Genomic DNA, 18,997 nt, shown 5'->3' with positions numbered 1-18,997 from the left:
ACATTTATCAGCAGTATTTTTACAGCTCTTTGCTGCCATTAGTGCTAAAGCTGGAGCACAGAACAGAGGAGAAGAAGGCTGCGTCAGGGCTAATGTCACAGCCAGCTTTTAATCCCTCTCCTGATAGTCCATCTTTCATGGTGGCTTGTGTCCATCTGTGTTCATGTGCCAACATGAGCAGAAGCCAGTGTAAGACATCCCATTGAGCTTTTTGTCAAGGTGTCTTTGGCAAGACATCCATTAATAATTAATTCTAAGAGGAGTTTGTGCTCTCCAGAGTTGGAGCCAAGCCTGGGAGCACAGCCATGGTAAGCTGTACCTGTATTTAGCTTGGGTAGAGAGTTTCTGTCTCAGGAGAGCTGCAATTCTTGTAATCTCTCTGCCTGTTTTGGAAGTAAGAGGATGCAGTTTGTTGTGTCTGTGGGTAATCACCTTGCTAGAGCTTTCTGTCTGCTCCACATGCTCAGTGGTGACAGGGATTTATTTTTCTAGGACTGTTTCCTCTGTTTTTGTGGGGTTTTTTTATTTTTTTTTTAATTGAGAGTACAAACAGGGTCTTTTGTGCTGAAAAACACCTGATAAATAACAATAGAAGTACAAGAAAATAAATAAATGCAAAACATGTCTGTAAGAGATCAAAACATCATCACATCATAGAATCATAAAGTGGTTTGTGTTGGAAGGGACCTTAAAGATCATCTCATTGCAGCCCCCTGCCCTGGGCAGGGACACCTTCCACTATCCTAGGTTCTCCAAACCCTGTCCAACCTGGCCTTGGACACTTCCAGGGATAGGGCATCAAAAACTTCTCAGGGCAATCTGTGCCAGGGCTTCATCACCCTCGCAGTTAAGGATTTCTTCCTAGTGTCCAATCTAAATCTACCCTCTTTAGGCAGGGCATTCTTCTTTCAAGAGCTCAAAGTGTTGGCCTGAGGGAGCTCCATCAGAAAATGGACTTTTGTTTTCACTCAGTCAAACTGAGAGGGAAGAGGATTTTTAATAGATATCTGACTATAACATCACATTTTTGGAAAAATGCAGTCATGATTCATTGTGTCCAAGTGTGGCTCTGAAGCCTTGTCTAGATGGAAATGTTTGTGGACTGAGAGTATCAGAATAGGAAGTTATCTTTTTTCTCTACGGTTGGCTCTATCACAGGGAAAAAAAACACTAATGGGAAGCAATCTTTACTCATTAAATCAAATGATTGATACAAGCATGGCTTAAGAGTAAGTTACACTGTAGTTTTACAGAGTGGTTGTAGTGCCATTTACAAGAGAAATCTTGGGAACCCAAGAACAAGGGGGAGGTTTAGCTGTGCCTCTATCATCTGTTTTGGTTCTCTGTCATTTGCATCATTTAACTGAGATGTGGAAAGAATAAAAGTCAAAGACTTCCCCTTGGCATAAATTGGAACAACATTTATGGCTTGAATTTGACCCAGGAGACTATTTTATCCCACCATCTTTCCCTCAAACCCTGCTGGTGTCCTTGATGGATGAGATGTCCAGTATGAAATCCTTTTGCAATCACACAAGCCTGCTGAACTCTCTCACAGAACCTGCGTGTTCTTTGTGTTTAACAGGACAAGAGGACATTAGGGAAAGATGTGGTAATGCATTTCCTTCCTGTTTCTGGGCAGTGGCAGCTCTATGTTGTGCTAACAAATTATTTTGATAAAAGTGGTTTGATAAGAGTGTTCAGCTTGGGTTGGCTGAGTTCAATCCCTTCATCCTTGGAGGAGGCTGAGAGCTGCTCTCCATGGAGCTCTGACAAGTGGAAGGGACGTGTCCTGCTCCATGAGGGCAGATGGTGCAGCACAGATGGGCTGTTGGAGCAGGTACGTCTGTACACAAACAGTATTTTTGCCACAGATGTGGCTGGAACATGTGCAGGGACAGTTCAGATGAGTCCAGGCAAATTTTTTTCAGCCATGTTCTTTGCCTGTGGAGCAGTTCAGCATTCAGTGTTTCTAAAGGGCTGTCCATTCAGATAACACACAGCTGATAACGTCCCTGAGCTGAATAAGTGTCATGGCCCTGTGTCTGGGTACAGTCCCACAGGGTTCTTCCAGCTTTCTTTGCTGTGGACAGGCAGCAAATTCAGCTCTCTGCTTGGCCTGACATCTCCAGGTCATCACTGGGTCCTCTGTCTGTTGTGCTGCCACAGACCTGTGATGTGATGTCCCATATGCTCTGAGCCCTGAGGAGCAGCAGTGACCTCCCAGGCTTGGGCAGCTGCTTAGTCTTTGTGTTTGACCTCTGGACTTCACTGAGCACTTCTGTACTGATGAACAAAATTGTGCCAAAGCCCAGCTCTTGACACCTTGGTGAGGCTGGTGGTGCCCTGGCAACCTGATCTAATGGGTGGCATCCCTGCCATGTCAGGGGCTTGGAACTTGGTACCTTTAGGGTTTGTTTCAGCCCAAGCCATTTATGATTCCATAATTCTATCATCCATGACACTGGAACTCTGTGGACCTCTGCTAAATTACAGAAATGGCATTTTATGTTGCATAGTCTGGACGTGGCTTAGAAGTCAGCAGGGACCACATGCTCTTCCCAGCAGGCATTTTGGATTGAGTCACCTTGTTTTGAGTGTGAAGACAGTTTAATGACACAAAGGTCACACTGCACCAGGTGAATGGTGTGTTTAATTTTCTTGCATCACAGCAACCACAGTTTACCTCTTCCAGAACATATAAGAGTGGAGGTTAATGCTCTTTGTGTCATTGTAAACAGTTTCAAGGATCAGGTGATCCTTATTTTATCTATCACAAAATCTTCACAGGTCTAAACAGAACGCTGGAAGGACCACACACATTTTCCTTCCCGGGTTTCCTCATTGTTTATGGCAATGAAGCTGGTGAAGGGTCTAGAAAACTTCTAACGAGGAGTGGCTGAGGGAGCTGGGGATGCTTAGTGTGAAAGCTCAGAGAGGACCTCACTGCTCCCTACAATTCCATGAAAGGAGGTTGTAGCCAGGTGAGGGCCAATCTTTTCTACCTTGTCTCAAGTGAAAGGACAAGAAGAAATGACTTTCAGTTGCACCAGGGGAGGTTTGGATTAGATAATAGAAAAAAAAAATCACTGAAAGACAGTTGGACATTGGAATAAGTTGCCCAGGGGGGTGGTGGAATCACTCTCTGGAAGTGTTCAAGAGGTATCTGGATGTGGATATGTTTTAGGGGTGATTATGGTGGGGCTGGGTTGATGGTTGGACTAATTAATCTTGAAAGTCCTTTCCAATCTTGATGCTTCTGTGATTGTAGGATGATTTCAGGCACCCTTTGCTTGAAGGCCAGGGTCTGCTGATGTGAGTAGGGTCATCACTGCTATGTGTGGGCTTCTTTTCAGATCACAGCATCCCCCTTCTCCTCAGCCAGGTGTGTGTTAACTGTAGATAATTGCAGGTATGGGGTATTTACTCTCTGACTTTTCAGGAGAAGCTAACAAAACACATCCTCAGATGACATCAAGACACCACTGAGGTAGAATATTTTCTGCCTCTGAAGACGGTCTGGGGAAATACAAAATGTGAGAGTGGACATTGTCTTCATGCATAACAAGCAGCACCAGCCACTTCACTGCCTGCTTGGCCTGCAGGGAAACAGGGAGGCTGGGTCTTCAAGGTCAAGTATATGTCCATGCTCATTCCAGGGATTTGTATTAGGTGACCTTTAAAGGTCTCTTGCAAGCCAAAGCATTTTATAATTATTTGAAGAGTCATCTGACCATTCATCTCACCTCTTTCCTTTCAGTCCCATCACTGCAGATTTACAGGGTGGTACGAGCTGCATGAGGCTTGGTGCAAGACCCTGAAGTGCAAACTGCTGTGATTCCCCTTGGAAGAGCCTGGGAAACAAGTGAGAGATCAGAGTTACTGCTCATATGTCCCATTAGATGCCTGAGTTTGAATAATGTCCCAGCCATTTCACTCCTTTTATCATCCTGCTGTAGGGAGACCAGCCTGAAGATGGATTTCGATTTCCAGCTCTGTGAAACTTGTCTGCAGACTGGTACTTGGGTGCTTCCAGAGTTTGGGTTGCTGTTGGGAAATGGGCAGGCAGTTCCTTTCACCAGCTGCTGTACAAGCACAAAGATGCCATTTCCTCTCCATACAGTGTTTTATAATTAGTGTGCCACTTTCACAATAAGCCCCACTTTCAACTTTATTTGTCTTAGACTTTCCATTACCTGGAATGTAATTGGAAGTGAGTTATTTGCTCAAGGGTGAAAAAAAAATAGCTTTGATGCAAGATTTTTGTAAAAATACAGATTTTTAAGATAGGTTCTTTATTTTATCACAGAGAAAAGTCTGAATCAACTCAAAGGTGGAAAGCTCAGACCAGCCAGAACAGTGATCCAGTTCTCACCCTCTACTGTAACATTGATTTTAATGGAATGGTAGAGGTCTAAAGAAGGCAGTGATACAACAGACTTGTAGAGTGGACTTGCTGCAGTTCTTGCTGAACTAGGAGAAAGTTAGGAAGGAGGTTTACCCCAGTGTAAATGAGATTAATCTCCTGTCTTATTCCACTGAAACAGCCAATGCTTTGATCCTCGTTCAATTATTTGTTGTATTTCCCCTGTGCCCAGCAGTTATGGGCATGAATCACAGCCTTCTCCTGCCAAGCTGAGGTCAGTTTTAATACTATAATATTTGATACATCTCATATCAGCAGTCTGCATCTGGCAGTCAACAAGTTAACAACTATTTTTCTCCTCTAGCTGCTATGATCCCATGCAGTTATTAGAGTTAAGGTAATTAAGGTGGATTACTTCAGATTTTAGGTAATGTGGATGGTTATTGGAATTGCAATTAATAACATCTTGTCACTATAACCCAAGCAGGTTGTGAGGTAGATTTTATCCTGTGCAGCTGCATTGATAGGGATTAATTTTCCTTTGGCAGCTCCAATTTGTGAGCTGAGCCAATCCTGCAGCATGTGTCCTTACAGAGATGGACAGTGGCTCCTGTGGTATGAGGAGGGGTCATCCCAGCATGGGACAGAGGTACTTTGAAGGACTGCATTTATGAGTTTCTCTGCTGTTTACAGGGTCTCATAAACCATCCCTGTCTATCCCCCCACACAGGAAATTTGTTTGTTAAAGGTTTACTTGTTCAAAAGGTGCTCACAGCCTCTTTGTGCTGGATTAATCCTTTTATCTGATGATAAGATATCAGGGTTGGTGGGCTCAAGATATCCAGTGGAGGGAACAAATACTGCAGTACAGAGCATTATATTCCACTTGAAAGAAGTGGCACCTCTAACTGAGTGCATGCCAGATAAAGGCTCTGCCCTGGGTTCAAGTTGCTAGCAGCAAAGGTATGTGTTAAAGTCATGTTTTTTCTAAGAGTCCCAAAAAGGAAGCCTAAAAATAGAGGTACTAGAGTATGGAGTTCCTTGGCTGAGTTAGCAACCTGCATTTCCTTTGGAATATGTGATAAGAAACACTTTCAAACACATGGCAGGATAAGATGTGTCTCCATTTACATGTTTTAACTGATTGAATTCAGTAATTTTGGAAGGGGAGCAATGCCAGTGGATGGGCCTTGCTACCCAAACAGGCAGAAACTGGGCAGTGCTTAGCAAAGGCCACCAGCAGAGGAGCATTGCTGGCCTTCTCAGAATGATCCGTGGGGCTTGGTTGCAGTGGCAACCTGGTAAATCAAGTATTGCAAGTAGCCAGGGTCTTCAGAGACCTGCCAGCCTGCTAGAGAGGTCTCAAGGCAGCCCCAGGCAGTCCTGGAATAATTTCTGTACTGATAGATGGGCAGGATTTGATTCAGGGTTGTTCACCTCTGTTAACTTTGGAATAAATGAGAGAAGCTTTTTGCCCACACCTGAATGTATATCCATACATAATGTGCAAGCTTGCAGCTGTCTTGCCAAGCTTTAGGTGCACGCAAATGGAGGGATTAGTTAGCCAGTCTGTATAACTGATGGAGAGTACAAATTAACCCCCTCCCATCCCAGTAAAATACCTTCAATTAGGTGGTGTGAATCCAGGTATCATTTGAGATATTCATATAAATGCATCTTAATAACATGTGTGGAGAGTGGGAAAGAACAGACTGGTGTGCAAGAAATGTCCCTGCTGAACATTTCATGAAGCCTAATAGAAACAAACACTTAACTTTAAAAAACCTTGTGTTCTCTTAAAAAAAACAACCCACTATTAAGTACTGGAAAGCTGCCACCAGAACCCAGTACTGAGTATTCCCACAGTTTCTTCCCAGTGCTCCCAGACTGCAGCTGCAGGGCAAGTTGCATAAGAGCGTAGGGTAGGTGCTCAGGAACATCCTCGCTGGGCTGTAACAAAACCCTGGCATTGTTTTCCATGGTGTGTATTTGCTTTTATGTGGGGTCAGGAAAGTGACTGTAATTTGCTGTTTCACAAAACTGGCAGTTACTCACAGTAGTAAGATTTGGGCTTGCAGTCCTTACTGCTCCCTTGGGCTATGCATGGAAGCAAGATGATGCATGCTACGTGTTTTTCTACCAGAAAAATAAATAAAATAAAATACATAAACCACGCAAAGAACTTTTCACAGTCTCCAAGCTAGATTATTTAAAGCTGATGCTGTGTGTTAGAGAGGTTCTGCCTGTAAATGTACTTTGAAAAAACAGGGGAGGCTTGATACTCATAATTAAAAAACATCAATAGGGTTTTTCCTCAAACTTTCCACTGTGCTCAGGAAATCTCAGCCCCAAAGGAGGATGTCTCACAGGTTATAACCATATGAATGGAAGGATTTATATTGAAAACAGTTTTGCCACTTTGTTCACAGATCCTTGGATTTCAAGTTTGTTAGTGTAGCCTGGTTTCTATAAGCCAAGTGCTGAACCACTGAGGAGCCAGTGGTCCCCACACTGAGTTTTGGGTCTCAAACCAAGCTGTGTTTTCATTCAGTAAATACTGATCTGCATTCATCTGTGTATAATTGAAAGGCATTTAGTCCTTTAGCTGCCTTACACAGTTTTATTCACTCCTAATCTTTATTCCAATGCAACTGATAACCTTTCCCTGTGCAGGCTTTCCAGTTTAGGCATTTCATGGGACCCTGGGAATTGCCACACTAAGTCAAACATGTGACCAGAAGAAGTCACTGCCTTTAATGGCAGAGGTTACCAGCTGCTTTCTGATGACATTCCTCAGCTCCTGCTATCAAGACACTGCTATCTTTTTGGGAAAAACTTCTAGCCCTTTGCCTGGTTCTCTGCTGTTTGATCGCAGAGAGGAAAAGCTGATGAACTGATAAAGAACTAGCACACACTTTTGGATAAGTAGCACTTGGATAGAAAGAAAATATTTTTGTACACAGCATAGTTTTGCTGCTGTAATTACCAACACTTTAATTATGCAAGGAGAGCAGATGGAAGAATCTCCAGGCTGTACCTGCCAGCAGACACTGAGACAAAACATGGGGGAACTTCCAGAGATGTGCTGGTTGTGGTTTCTCTTTGAATTAGGTTTCTTTTCTGGATTGCTCTTCTGGTGTCTCAGAGGTCATCAGTGGTCAGTGGACATTGGGTGGGTGGCATTGCTTCAGAGCCAGGCACAGAAAATCCCCTAAATATCTATCTTGGTCAGTAGTCTTGGAGGAGAAATTATATTCCTAACTCTTGGAATATAATGATTGGATCATACCAGGCTAGTTGTTGACTCAGATACTGAGGCATGAGGCTTCTTTATTAAAATATTTGGGCAGTGCAATGCAGCTGATGTTATTTTCCCTAGTACCTTCCTTTCCTGCCTGGGTTCTGCTTCCTGGCTGCTCCTCTCCTGTGCTTGATGGAGGCTGGCATAGCTTCCCATCAGCTCTAGAGGATTTCAGGACCTCTGGCCCATTACTCCATCCCTTTCTCCCTACTTTATCTTGGATATCCTTGCCCTGGCTCTCATTTAAGTGACTCACAGTGATACATAATGCTCACCCAAACACTGCTTTTGGGTACACAGTCATGAAGATCTCCAAGGGCCACTTTCCCTGACAATGTTTGTGTACACCTTTCACTGAGATTTAAGGGAGTGCCTTTTGGCCCAGGTTTTACAGAACTGGTTGCTGTGACTCAGCTGATTCCAGATAACTTGCAGGGCTGGAACCACTTGGGTATGGGCTGGCATCCTGAGTACAGACTCTCCCTTGCTGGTGAGCAATTCCTTGCATGAGCAATGCCCTGACTCTGGATCAGCCACACTTGAACACACAATACTCACTGCTCTGTCAGTGCTCTCCTGGGAGCCACATATTGTGCCACATATTTCCTGAAAAATAGATAAGCAGCACAAAAGAATTTCTGCCAAGCCCTATAGCCTAAATGTCAAAACAGTTCTGTATTATAAGAGGAATCCCAGTACTCTGGGTTGGAAGGGACCCACAAGGATCACCAAGTCCAGCTCTTAAGTGAATGGCACAACCTTGGCATTTTTAGCACCAGGCTCTGACCAACTCAGTTAAAGTCTTGCAATGTTAAATGTTTGACTAAAATGAGTGAAGATGATGAAAAGAAGTAGGAGTGTGTCCAAGTCCAAAAACTAGTGTGACTCTGATCCAAAGTGGAGTGGATATATTCAGAGCACTGCATAAAATTCCAGTTTGTACTAAGTCTCTCTGAAGAAACCAACAAACAATACTCCATAAATGCCTAAGAAAGCCAGGGCTGGTTTGCAAAGTACCAATGAAAGTATGTGACAAATGCAGCCCAAAGAGGGGAAATAGGGAAGACTGGCAGAATGAGCCTGACTTCCTTGTTAATCTGATTCTTCTGGGCCTGGTGGAGAGGAGATGCAGCCATACTACCAGCAAAGGTGCCATGGTGGGATGTAGCTGAGCATGCTGGAATTTGGACAAGAATCAGCTTGAGTCTCGTCCTCCTGAAGATGCGTTATCTTGTGAAAATGCAGAACTCTCCTGACTTTGGGAGCAGGCAGAAATTTACCAGATGAAAGTAACTCTCTGTATCTGCAGGTATCTCTTACAAGGCTTTCTTCCTTTTGATCCATTTTTCTTTCCAAATAGAACGTGTAGGGAGCAGACTGGCGCATGCGATGCTTTCCCCTGTGCCCTTTGGAGACCAAAAGCCACATCAAGCAGGAGATTTATGAGTTGCTGGCAATAGATGCTTCATATTCTGTTATTACATTTCAGATGATGAAAGAAGAACAACTGACTTTCATGGCTGTGAAAGCACTAGGAAAACTGCCTGTGGACAGATCGAGCACATGCATCACTGGATAGAAATTAAGGTGTTTTATAGCTTCAAGTTCAGATTTGGAAAGTTCAAGATAGCAGAAAAATATCTGAGTAAAAGATGTGAGGCAGTTCATAAGATTTCAACTCAGATACACTCAGGAGAATAAATCCAAAGGTAACATTATGATTCATTAACTATCCCTAATTAGGCTCCTAAATTTAAGTAGACAGAATCTTCCCTGGAGGCTTTCAAAGGCACCCACCTTTCACTGTTGATGATACAAGGAGCTTAGGAACATAGCTTATTTAAGGAGGACTTCTGCCTTAGGTACCTACAGGGCATGGGTTGAGTTCCCAGATTAGGTGAATTGGATTTCTAATAAGGTTATTGCATTTCTGGGAGGCAGAAGTCAGAGGAGTCAGAGAAAAGGGTGATCTGTTGCCCTGTGCAGGAGGAGGAGAGCCTGGGAGGGCATGGTGCTCCTTTTTGTCTCTTCCCCGTGGAGTCTCAGTTGGATGTGCACCGTTTCCTAAATCTCCTTCCTCTCCCAAAGCCTCTCACATCACTGGGCCTTTCACCTGTGAGAGATTTCACTGGGAGCAGTGGTGAGACTGAGCTAATTTGTGTTCCACAGGCTTTGTTCCTGGACTGCAATTGCTCCCACTTTGGAAATTGCTTCTCTGATTGCAGCTGCATGAGGAAAGGATAAGCATGTCCTTTTCTGTGGAGGGCAAATAAGAGAAAGGGTTGTCTGTATTATATTTATATTCTTATTGCACAACACTTCTCTAGCAGGCTGATGCCAGGAGATACAGTAAAAGGCAAAAGCATCTGGGCTGTCTCAAAAGGAGTCTTGGCAGAGTGATCTGAAAGTTTTTTTGGGTTGTGTTAGACATCCCAGCTTAGATGTGTTAGACATACCACTTCCCACCACTCCCAAGTCACCGGCAGAACAGAGAGATTCCTGCTTTGGGCAGAGTCTGGAGGGAGGGCCCTGGTGCAGGCTGTGGGCTCAGGGAGGTGTAGGTGGCTTTGGTTGTGACAGAGCTCGTTTCCCAGACAGTCTCCTTGCTTTCTGCATGGTGCTTGGAAGTGGCCTTACTGTAATTGGCATGAGTCACTTCCTTGTTATTGGTGGTTTGGAACACCATGCATGAAAAACATGGCTGCAGCAGGCTGAGGAACTCCCTCTTGCTCTTGGGCTTTGCATTCAGTTTCAGGATTGCAGCCCATATCCATGCTGGGTGAAAAAATGTTTTTTTCAAAATAACTGAAGGAGATGGAAGCTGAGGTTTGGACAACTTGCATTTGTTTAAATCTCTGATCTGGTGTTTGGGGTTTTTTTAATGATAGTGAATGTTTTTTTTGGCAGTTTGTTGATCAAATCCCAACTTTCAGATTTATGGTCTGTTGCAGAAAGTCCCTTCATGTCTCATGTTGCCTCCTGGGAAAATTTACACTTCCTGTTTAAATGGTATTGTAGTTTCACTCTGAATAAAATATAATGGTATGACATGCCTTCGCAGCCTAGGTACAGAGGTGATGTCAAGGGTGCTCAGCCTTTTCCAAGGCTCATGGAGACATTTGAGAGCTGCGGGATCTGATGATCTCCTATCAGGTGATTGTACTCTTATCTGATCAAAAATCCAGGATGTCTGGTGGCAGGGCAGGACTTGAAGGTAGGCTTTGAATGTCTGACACAACACATGTGATCAGGAGAAGAGGCAAAACCTCTTTCCATGTGAGGCCCTGAGCTAGATGGAGCATGGATAGCTGGAAAAGGTTTCAACTTGTTCCTTGGCCATGTCTGAGACCCTTGGGATGAAGCCAAGGGGGTAGGCTGTGCCTCAATTTATTTTTGTTAATCAAATTATCATTTTCCCACCCCCGTGTTTCCAGCTACACAGTGGTGTTACTGTTGTCACCAGGCACAGACTCTTCTCTTGTATGGGATTTTTTCCTTCTTGCTCTCTGACTGTTCTGTGATACTTTATGATCTGGCACAGCCAAAATCTATTATTTTAATACGTATTGTTGACTGACTGCTTAGTGAATTTAGGTTTTACTGCACAAAACCCACTGTTAGTTCTGCAGTTTGAGAGAGCCATGTACATGTGTACTAAAGAATTGCTTTCTTATAACAACTTGGAATGATGAATGATCCTATTTCAGGCTGAATTCTGTGAATTCTTAAGTATCAAAAAAGAATACTTCTGAGATGCTACCTCTAAAAACATGCAGTAGTTTATATTGGGTGTTTACTCACAGGAGTATTTTATTATTATTATTTTAAAAATATGTTCAACACCAACAGTTCCTGGCCCCAACGTGCCCAGATAAAAGGTTTGGTTGTAATTTTCTTTGGTGAGGGAGTAATGTTTTTGTTCAAATTGCACTCTGCTTCAAGCATGATCAGGAGAGTTTGCTGAAGATCCTGCAGATTTGCTTTAATGATGCTGAGCTTTGGGAGCAAATGCAGAGGAGAATATAGAGCAGAGGACTGGAAAATGACAAGCCCCTTGTCTGTGTGTTTTAAACACTGAGCTTTCATTGATCCCCTCCAACTGACTGATGTGTATAACCAGTGAAGATGGAGGTCAGGGGATAATTGCTTCCTGGGAGTGGAAGTCTTTAAGCCTGTTTAGGACAGAGCAAGCATCAGAAAACACCAAAAGATCAAATTAGCAAAAGGGGGAATGGTTTGAGTGCAAGGCTGAGCTTGTTTCCTTTCTTTGGCACAGACTCCTTCTGTGAGATTGGACAAATAATTTTGATATTTAAACACTTTCAAAACTCTGTCCCTGAGCCAATTCCCCATCCATAAAATATGGGGCTATAGCATCAACTGTTTGGATTAGGGGAATAATGTATGTGTTTAAATTGAAACACTCAGCAACACTGGAAAATAATTACACAGAAAGAGCAGTATTCCTCTGAAAATAATATATTGTGGCAACTGGTTGAACCCCCAGGAGTGGAGTGTTTAAAACTAGAGAGATCAACATAGGAAACACAGCAAATTATGGTCTTTTCATACCTGAAGAGGGCCTGCAAGAAACCTGAGGAGGAACATGGATGTGTAATGACAGGCCAAGGAGGAATGGCTTTAAACTGAAAAAGAATAGGTTTAGACTGGGTATTAGGAAGAAATTCTTGACTGTGAGGGTAGTGAGGCACTGGCACAGGTTGCCCAGAGTTGCTGTGGCTGCCCCATCCCTGGAAGTGTCCAAGGCCAGGTTGGACGAGGCTTGGAACAACCTGGTCTTGGTGAAGGTGTCCCTGCCCAAGAGAGGGGACTTGGAACAAGATGGTCTTTAAGGTCCCTCCCAACCCAAACCAGTCTGAGATTCTCCGCCCTTAATGAACAGTGGGAAGGTATTGACTGGCCTTTTCCATCTCTTAGCACTGCAATTCAGAATGTTGCAGCTTGTAGACACAGTAACTTTTTATTTTCATTAGCCCTGGCTTTTCTGGCCACACAAGAAACTGCTTGTGTGAAAATTCCAGCAGAAGGCGTCTCCGCTGAGTACAAATAAGGATACTGTCAGCAGCACCAGCATGTGCCTTTTCACACTGTCCTGCTGGCTGCTCCTGCCGACTCTGATGGATCTGCTCTGCCCATGAGAGCACACTCTGGCTTTGATTTTCCTTCACCCCTGTTTCTGCAGTGTGGGGAGGCTGCCAGGCAGCAGAGGAGAGGTTTTATTGTGAGATGGGTGCCATTAATTCATTGCAAATGGGTAATGCAGCTCTCGGGTTGGGAACTGGTATAAATTATTGCTAGCATGATGTTGATTCAGACAGATGAGCAGTGGGAGCTGGCATTGCTTTTAAACCAGACACAGAGGGATTATGTAAAGACTTGAAAGCCTGTAATGGAAGAGGAATGAACCTGCTGATCCAAAAGAATTTCAGATTTATAACCTAGAACCGACTTCTGCAGGTACATTCATGGTGTGTCACAGAGATGGTGACACTTTGTCTCCAGATCAAATCCTGGCTGGCATGGAATCCATGTGGTGATGTTTGAGTTCAACTCCAGGGTGAGTGGCTGAGAAGGGCTTGCCATCTAAAAAGTTACAGCTCTGCCTGTGCTTCTCAGATGCACAGCCCAAGCTGCTGTAGAATTTTATCATTTGGATAAATACCCACATTTCAATGCTGACTGCTATACCTTGAGAGACTGAATGTCCCTAGAGTTCCCCAGAGCAACTCATCTCCTCTCTTGCAGATGATCCAAGCTCATTTCTCATGTGCATTTTTAAGTGCAGGGTTCCTGACTATGAGGTGTGTGAACACTTTTATTGAAACTGTTTCTTCCCCTCTTGATCCATCACTCATTCTGCTGACTGAGTTGCTTTAACTTCTCTGCTAGATTGCATGGAGCAGGACAAGTGCCAACCCTTCTCTGCCAGGATTTCTGTGCTTAATACTGAGATAAGACTGAAATCCTTGGTACTTCTTTTCTGGTGGTTTTAATAATAAATAACTTTCCTTGATACTTTGCTTCAACTCATGCCATGCTTTGTGTCAGATGCACTCCTTTCCGGAGAATTTAAGGAGGGCATTTCAAAGGAACCAGATGTTTAATCTTTCTTGTGGAGTTGGCTGCCACACAGGAGCTAACTGGAAATTGTGAGGTATTTTACACTTGAGAAATGCTTTCCATTTCCCAGTCTTTCTAAATCAAAAGAAAGCTGTGTATCGGCTGAGCATTATATAAACTAGAAAAAGAGCAGACTTGCTGCGTGCCATCTCTCTGTGTACTCTTTGCAAAGATGGGCCTTTCCTGGCAAAGTGTACTCAAGATGTTTATGGAGTCCACAGAGAAAAATGATCCCTTGAAGTGGAAAAGTCCAAGTTTGTGTGCTGTAGACATCCTGTGCTGCTCTAAGTTGCTTCCAGAGTTTTAAAGGTATCTAGTTGCTGATGTGAAGAAAAGCACCTCTTGGAATTTTTGGAAGTGCCAAAGTGTGTGCTAGTCACAGGTGTTAAGCACGTGCCTGCTTTTGGGAATCTCACAGCCACCTCTGTTTTAAGGCACCAAATGACTACCTGATAGTGTTCTTATGTCCTCAACCATCCCAAAGAGGTAACAGCACAGCCCTACTCCATAAGGTGTTGTGACAATAATACTCTCTATCAATGCTTCTCCTTGAATATTTCTCTATCTCTACTCTTCCTTGGGATACTGTCGCTGACTGATTTAGCAATGGTTTGCTTTACCTGACTCCTCCTCTGGTCCTGTAGGTAGCATTCAGGTGGTGGTGGCACAGATGCCAAGATGGAAAAGCCATATGTCAGTTCTCTGGGCATGCTTAGGAACACAAAGAGATCATGGTGTTTCTTTCCCCTGCTTCAATCAAATGTTTAAGTGTTGGGTAGTGTCAATTTTTCTACGAAAGATGCAGGTTCATCCAGCCTGTCTTGTGCCCTGGAGATGGTCATGAATGCTGAGAGATAAAGGAGATATTTATGAAGAAGAGTAAGTCTGAAACATAAAAGCTTTTTGCTTCATTTTCTTCACTGGATGCCTATCAACAGGTTACTGGGATGCAGTTTGGGTGAAAAGTTTATAAAGGAAAATGTCCTGTGTCTTTTAAATACTTATCAGGTCCTGAGTCTGAGATACAGCAATAAGACTCTTTATTTTTGGAGGGTGCTGAGCACTATGCGCTCTGTGTCCTTTTGGGTGCCTCAAATTCAGCACCCAGAACTGCAGTTCTCCCTGGCTGTGGTTTGCAGGATAATCTCTGTTCTACCCACCCCCTCTCCAGACTCTGATATTTCCCTGGCACAGGTATCCCCCTCATTCCTGTCTGGTTCCTACCAGGGGATGTGTTTTTTTGCTGCCTTCCAACTGTTGCCAATTCAGATTTCACTAGAAACCTCTGTGCCAGCTCTTTGATATTCAGAAGCTGAGGGGTTTTCTGTCTGTTTCCTGACCTAGCATGACTCTTCTAATAGTGCAAGACCTTCAGTGCTGATGTCCTGGCAGCCTGATACAGGAGGTCAGTCTGTAAATCTAGTTACAATTTTCCTTGCCTCAGCAAAGACAGTAAGTCAAACATAATGTAAACAAAGTGGTTGGATCACTTCACCCACCAGTAATGTGGTGGGTGATGCAGGCAAATTTAATGGATGCGATTAAATCTCCTGTTCCAGTCTGGCAGCTGATTAGCTGCAGGGGGCAGGCAGGAATTTCCTTTCTGATCCAGAGCTGCCCTCTTTCCAAGTTCTCCTTCAAACTTCTGCCAAGCATCTCAAAGTGCTTTGCATTTTTAATTGCGCTTCTTCACGCCCCTGTGAGGGTGGAGATGAGAGATAGCATGATCCTAAGTGGAGCCCCGGGGAAACTGAGGCACTGGGAGGGGGCAGCCTGCTTGGAATGAGAGAGGAAGGTGGTGTTAGACTTGGAGAAAAGGGACATGGGCATCCCAGAGATCTTCTCTTGAAGCTCATGTGGGTCTACTGAGCTTGTGCCTAGTCCTCGTCTGTGTCTTAAGCACCCTGAAGTCTTGGTTGTCTGCTAGGCATTAATGTATAGTCACTGACAGGAAAAATAAATCTTTCTCCTGTGGAAATTTTAATTTATTTTTGTCTTTCATCACTCAATTCCTCTACTTTCTGAAGAGAATGACCTGTATACATATTTCTTCTCTTTGTATGGAGAAGCACTTTGCTCTGAAATAGCCTCAGGTGTTGGCTGTGGCTGAGGAAGAGAACTGGTTCAGCTCCATAGATGACTCCATTCTTTGTCCCTACAGGGGAAATTTGTGAATTCTCTGTGTGGATTCACCTTCAGTGGGTGTACACTGAGGTAGCTACACCAGCTTTGATTTCTTTACCTGGTTGTACAGCTGAAGAACTGGCCTTTTAAGGAGGAGAAAACACTCCTGTTATTAGGGCATGCTTTGGTCCAAAGAGGAGACCAGAGATGTCCAAAATACCTGTCAAGTATGAACCCATCATTCCACATGCATATTGCTCATGCTGTGGCTGCCAAAACAGAGAGCAGTATGGGTTAGCTGAGTCTTCATGTTCCTTGGGATGGTGGGAAAGGAGAATGAGCCTTTCCCATCTTACAGCCTACAGCTCAATGGGAAATAGTGTATTTTGGATCTCACAGGGTGGGGAGGGTTTCCTATAGCAGGAACTTATTTTTTGTGGTGTGTTGGATTATTTAAGCTTTATGATTTCATGTGAACAGCATCCTCTAGAGTTCGGTTTTGTGAATCTGGAGTGGACAAAACGTTCTGAAGTTCAGTCTTGAACCAGCAGCTTGATGGCTGAGAGAGGCAGGATTTCAGGCATAGCTATAGCTCCCATTGCTATAGGGCATCCTGTCTGGCCTGCTGTCATGGTAGGAGCAGAGAGCTCTAACTGGAGTGCTCTGAAGCCTAGAACTGAGGCCAAAGCCTGGCTTAATAACTTCTGTTTCAGTTTCTGAGATGAGTGTCTAAATAGAACATCTGAATCTGATCCTTAGCCTAGTATCAAGGCTTAATTGTAAATTAACAGTATCTTAATCACTTTATGGTTTCCAGCACTCTCTCATTGAATGTCTCTGTGCTGGCATTTGGAGAGCATTCATCATAGTGGAAAATGAGTGTCTGTTTGGGATGCACGTGGTATAATTATCAGCTATCAGCTGAGCCCGTAGCATGACGTGACAATTCTCATTCTGACCAGCTGAAATAACTCACTCTAACAACTGTGCTCTTCTTGCTACTCTCTTTCAGTTCCCAAGAAGCTTCTGCATGAAACTCAGGCAGGACCAACCAATCAACAAGGGCATCAGAAGCCACATTTTCCACTGCAGCCGAGAGTGTTTGACCCCGATGTTATAGGGGACGGCGTGTTCCTTTCGGATGTCTCTCCTTCCAATATAGAGCCAGCTCTCCCAGGTAGCTGTGACCATTGTGGTGTTGGCCCAAACCTAATGGTGTTGTGGTAACTGTTCCCTTCCATCTCCTCTTTTCTGGATTTCTGTATTGCTCCTAAATCCCATCCACGTCACAGTCAGAAAGGGCTGTGACAGCTTCAAGATGTGACCAGCAATGGGCTAAAGTGAAACTGTGAAACTGCTCAAGGAACACCGGGTTTCTTGGGGTAGCAGTCATGGCGATGCCTGTCCAAACTCATCACAGAAATACTTTCCAGACCTGTCTAGTGGCAAAGGAAAAAAAAGAACAGGGCAGAGACAGTAGATCTGCCTCATGGGACAGAGAAGTTTTCAACTGAGCTTTGAAATACAATGCTGTTTGCATAAAATGCAAAGTGAAAAGATATGAATGAAGTCAGATCTTAGCCATCTCTAGGGATAGGTGAGTAGGAGGAAGGGGTGGTGTATGAATAAAGGAAAAGCACAGGTGAGCACGTGTTGGATTCCTCTGTGGTTTTGTGCTGTTTCCCAACATGCAGGAGATGGTTTATGACACTACTGAAAATCCCAGTCTGTGCTCCCAGACATTCAGCTTGAGGGTGGGTATGGGCAGAACTTCTCTCTGTCTACACTTCTGGCAAAGTTAATCCACAGCTTGGATAGCCAATTCACAAATAAACAAGAACTAGCCATAACAGGTTTGTCAGTTTGGAAGCCTTACTGAAAAACTGTCAAGGAAAAGAGTTTTAAGTTAGCTGCAAATAAATATTGTGATCCTGGAGATTCTTTTAAGCAAGGAAAAATATCCTGAACTCATTTCCACTCATCTAAACATTTTAACTTGTACGAATGACACCTTTTGTTTAGTTTTCACATAGTTCATTCATTCACTTTCAAAATATGCGCCACTTTTCAAACAAAAATGTCATTTTGAAATTAAAACCCAGAAGAAGTTTGTTGTTTTTGTTTCAAAAATAACGAAATACTTGGAAATTTCTGTAATCTCCCTTCCTGTTTTATTTCTTTTGTTAAAACTATTTGCTAACATTAGCCTAGAGCCTAGTATCATGAATAACCTCTCCTGTGCTTATACTGTGGTGTTGGGCAAATTTACTGCTGCCTGAAAGAATTTTGTTCAGCTTTGGTGTAAACTCACAGAGAAACCATTCAAGTGACTGGCAACAGCTAAGACAGGGTGATTAGGAGAAAACCAGTAGTAGTGAGCTGATTAGACATTGAAAAGTCTCCAAAGCCTGCAGGGAGGAAAGGGAATATCTTTTAGTATGATCCTTAAAGGAATGGCAGACCAGGGAACCCCATAGCGTAGTAACACATGGCCCTTGAGAAATTGTGTGTTTGTTTTTTCCTTCCTGCATAAGTCCAGTCATTTCCTGCCTTCTGTGTCTGTGCTTGTACAGTCCTGACAATGATAAAACCAATTCTGTGGTTTTGTGATGCTCTTTGCTGGACTTTAGTGTATGCAGGCCACTATTAATTTAAAAACATGTTTGATTGCATCTGTTCATTTGAAAAGTTAGAAGTGAAAAAAAGAAAAGGGGGATTCTTCTTACACCTCACATCTGGAGAGGAGTTATCCCTTACTCTGCCTCCTGAAGACATTGTTGTGGCACATGGTTTACAAGGGCTGCTCCACACCCAACAGAGTGGTGTCCCTCTGACATAGGAAATATGTATGAGATTATTTCCTGGTGGTGCCCTTCATTTTCCTCAGTTGTGAAGGAATCTTACATTAACTAGCTCAGAGCCAGACCTCAGTCAGAGACATCTCGGGCAGGTTTCAGTTACCCCCATACAAATGTGTCATTTGTGATCACCTGGGGTCTTCACCTGGCTTCTAGAAGGGTGGGCATTTCCCCTCCATCCCTTCTCATACCTGTCAACTCTGCACA

The 18,997-nt window shown here is 43.6% G+C and overlaps 1 protein-coding gene across 1 annotated transcript in view; it reads left to right on the top strand.

The window, feature by feature from the left end:
* LOC128939398 (protein eva-1 homolog C-like) overlaps window positions 1-18,997 on the top strand; it is a 200,513-nt gene that overhangs the window by 171,888 nt on the left and 9,628 nt on the right. Inside the window, exon 6 of the mRNA XM_054280334.1 lies at window positions 16,945-17,109. Within this exon, the coding sequence (XP_054136309.1) occupies window positions 16,945-17,109 (165 nt within the window). The remainder of the gene's footprint in view (window positions 1-16,944; window positions 17,110-18,997) is intronic.

Source organism: Melozone crissalis, unplaced genomic scaffold, assembly GCF_028551555.1.
Source record: "Melozone crissalis strain CALT ecotype California unplaced genomic scaffold, PUWL_Pcris_2 ptg000027l_1, whole genome shotgun sequence".
In the NCBI taxonomy this organism is placed as follows: Eukaryota; Metazoa; Chordata; class Aves; order Passeriformes; family Passerellidae; genus Melozone; species Melozone crissalis.
The sequence above is the reverse complement of the archived record's forward strand: the minus strand, read 5'-3'. Positions and strand labels throughout refer to the sequence as shown.